Here is a 3,316-nt window from a genome sequence, read left to right on the forward strand (position 1 = left end):
GTTCATTACTGCTAAATCTTCGTGTTGCGGTTATGTAAGGTTAGTATAGGAGCGTCTTTGTGACTTTTTGATGTCTGTAAACAATTTTGGTAGATAGGTAGATGGCTCCCCTCAGAAACGCCGGCTCGTGGCCCGGCGTATCACCCAGTCATTGCCCAGTTGACAAATACAGATATCCGATAGGATTAGGTCGAGGAGAACTAGTTAGGTTAATGATTACCGCCCTATAATAATATAATACGAGGCACGAATTGAATTTACCATGGGGCCCCATAGACGGGTACCCAACAAACAGCATCCGCAGCACTCCGCCATGTTCAAGCCATTTTTAAATTTAACATGAAAATTTCCCGACTCACGTCTTGTAAGACTTACTTATATCACAATGCCCCGGTAGGGGTTATCGCTTTGTTCCTTTGCTTGTTTGATATTTCCTTGTTGACCCCCAAGCAGAAGTTCTATATAAAGTCTTTGAGGTCTTTAGGATTTTGCATTCTGGGTTGTCAAGCAAGCAAGATGTTTCCCGCCTTTACTGTGGCTGTCGTCTGCCTCGGACTTGTGTCGGCTGGACCGGCATCTCGCGGTAAGTCGTCAGTACAGATATATTTAAAATATCTCCCGTAAGACACTTCTATATTGTAGCCGTTCTCCTTGGAACGGTCAATTCCGAGTGTAAAAGTTAAAATGGTTCCTAGTTTTACTATAGATCAAAACAACTGCTACCAATTGATAAAGAGTGATGATTGAAAGAAACTTGGTTGAGAATTTTTTTTCTTGTAAAATTTGTTTATTCTTGTATCCTTTCCATTGTAGTTTTATCGTATAGAGGAAAATAAAAACGTTCGTGAAGTATTAGTAATAAATGGTTTGACTAAAAGAAAATAATGTTAGTAATACTAGTAATCATTAGTTACCTATACTGGTTTATTTATAAATTGTCAATTTCTGACTTTATGGAAGACAAAAATAGGCAACACCTTTATGTTTGCATCGGATTTGCCTAGGTACAGGTATGAAATGATAATTATTATATTTATATTATAGTAAACGTTACATAATGTAGATATATATATATGTCGGTCGATGAGTTAATCAATGCACTTCCTGACACCAGAGACAAAATAACTATATTAAACAAACTGCAGATAACAACTTAACACAATCTTATTTCCATCAGAGGCCCTTGAGGCATTGATTACACCCCCCCCCCCCCATTCCAACTATCTTTATCAACTGAAAAAACTCGCACGTATTTCTTGTTTATGCTTAATATGCATAAAACTTTGTTGTTTATGTGAATTTTAAGTCCATTAAAGCTTGTTTTAAAAGGTCCGTTTTTCGACTGATGTTGACACTCGAAAAAGTGCGAATTTAAAAAATAGCTGTAAAGTTTTCATTTTGATATTCAAAAACATTCAAATTAGAATGTTTTAATTGGAGAAAAGCTAGTATATGTCTGAAATAGTTTTCTAGTATAAAAATTAAATTAGGTAAAGAGGAAAGCGGGATAACCCTCACGTGTATACTGTATTATCACAAGAATTGATATCAAAGTAGCAGTGAAATAGCTGGTTATGAAACAATTTCACTACATCAGTTTTTTCTTTTCTTTTCTTTTCAGAAAAGCGACAAGTCAACTGTCCAGGTATGTTGACTTTGCTTTGTGTGTTTGAGAGATGCAGTTCTTTTATATACATAAAAACAAGAGCTAAGTTAGTTCTAAGATCAAGTTGTAACACAAGTTGTTTGGGGACAGTTTTGCTTCAAAATTTACATAGTATTTGAGGTATTTTCACTGGACTATTGATAATTAATGATTATTTTTATTAAATTTATTTTTTCGAATATTGCAAGCTTGAGATACATGTAATTCAACACTTTGGGGACGTCATATAAATGTCCATATATTCCTATATATTTTTGTGAAGATAAATACATTAATTTGGCATCAGTTTTACATGCAGTTATTTCAATAAATTTACATTTTCAGATGCATTCACTAACGTTCCCAACCCGTGTGTCAACAACGTAGAGGGCAAGATCTACTACCCCCACCCCAGCGACGCCACAAAGTTCATCCAGTGCGACTTGCTGGGACGCATGTACATCATTCAATGTCCCAAGGGCCTGACCTACAAACCCACCACCTCATCATGTACCTCCGTCAATGCCCCAGTCCCCACCACAATGGCTCCTCCTCCCACCACGCATGCGCCAGTTGTCATTCCGGTTGTCACATCTAAACCTACTTCTAACCCATGCACTTCTACGAACCTTGCACAGGGAAATATCTACTTTGCCTACGCCTTCGATAAGTACCGATTTATTGAATGTGATCTTCTCGGAAACGCCAATATCTTGAGCTGTCCCTCTGGTTTGGTTTGGGAGCAGAGTCGCTTGTCTTGTGTTTACGACATCGGAACGGATAACGTTGTACCCAACCCTGCCGGAACCGGAACTGGCACCGGAACCGGAACTGGCACCGGAACTGGCGGCGCCGTGAATCTGGAGACCGTCTGCGCTTCACCTGGATCCACAGTAACTACCACAGACGATTTGTTCCATCCTTATCCAGGAGACAAGACCAAGTTCATCCAGTGCGATCTCTGGGGTCAGGCCAATGTCGTAGACTGCCCGACAAACCTCTACTGGAACAATTCCGCCAAGACGTGCGCTGCTCCGTACGTGGTTAACGGACTCCCTGCTCAATCTCTTACTGGCTAACTTAGGGACTGCATACTTATTCTAGGTTATGAAATTGACGTATAGGTTTATAATATATGTACTTAATGATCACACACATCGATGGACCATATCTCTCTTCTTTTCTCTGTAACTCAGGAAATGTCTTGTTTGCTTACATCATGCAATAAATTAATATCTTATATTTCAATTCTTCATTGAGTTATTGACCACTTTATAATAGTCACTGTTTTATCCCTTGAAGTATCTCGGACTAGAATGACGCAACTTCTTTGGTTAAAATATACGTCTGTGAAGCGTAAAAGTCAAATTTATTTCTGAAGTCAGCCATTACCAAATGGAAAGCCGTAACGTCTCTTTCTTCATATTTCTTCAACTGACTAACATACACGTACTAAAAGGTTTGGGTCCTCGATAAAATAAAACACTTATTAGGTATGTTACCTAATGAAGGATATACATGTATGTCGGGTCGTTAAGGTCCCGTGAACAGGAAATAGTGTCTTCTGTGGCATTAAAAGGGGCATGGTCACGATTTTGGTAAAACAAATTTTTTTAGGCATTTTTTAAATAGATAACATTCTTATATATAGTTAGAAGCGAGTTACAGAGC

The 3,316-nt window shown here is 38.4% G+C and overlaps 1 protein-coding gene across 1 annotated transcript; it reads left to right on the forward strand.

Moving 5' to 3' along the window:
- The first annotated feature begins 448 nt into the window (after positions 1 to 448).
- On the forward strand, positions 449 to 2,887 carry LOC117682760 (uncharacterized). Its single transcript, XM_034451097.2, has 3 exons — positions 449 to 583; positions 1,622 to 1,645; positions 1,991 to 2,887. Exons 1-3 carry the CDS (start codon positions 517 to 519, stop codon positions 2,722 to 2,724), a joined length of 825 nt encoding a protein of 274 aa, XP_034306988.1. The 5' UTR covers positions 449 to 516; the 3' UTR covers positions 2,725 to 2,887.
- The last annotated feature ends 429 nt before the right edge of the window (positions 2,888 to 3,316 follow it).

Source organism: Magallana gigas, chromosome 4 (assembly GCF_963853765.1).
Source record: "Magallana gigas chromosome 4, xbMagGiga1.1, whole genome shotgun sequence".
NCBI classification, from domain to species: Eukaryota; Metazoa; Mollusca; class Bivalvia; order Ostreida; family Ostreidae; genus Magallana; species Magallana gigas.

Coding starts and splice junctions, on each gene's coding strand:
- LOC117682760 (XM_034451097.2), top strand. CDS start 517: ATGTTTCCCGCCTTTACTGTGGCTGTCGTCTGCCTCGGACTTGTGTCG. Junction 584..1,621: donor GGCTGGACCGGCATCTCGCG/GTAAGTCGTCAG, acceptor TTTTCTTTTCAG/AAAAGCGACAAGTCAACTGT. Junction 1,646..1,990: donor GCGACAAGTCAACTGTCCAG/GTATGTTGACTT, acceptor TTACATTTTCAG/ATGCATTCACTAACGTTCCC.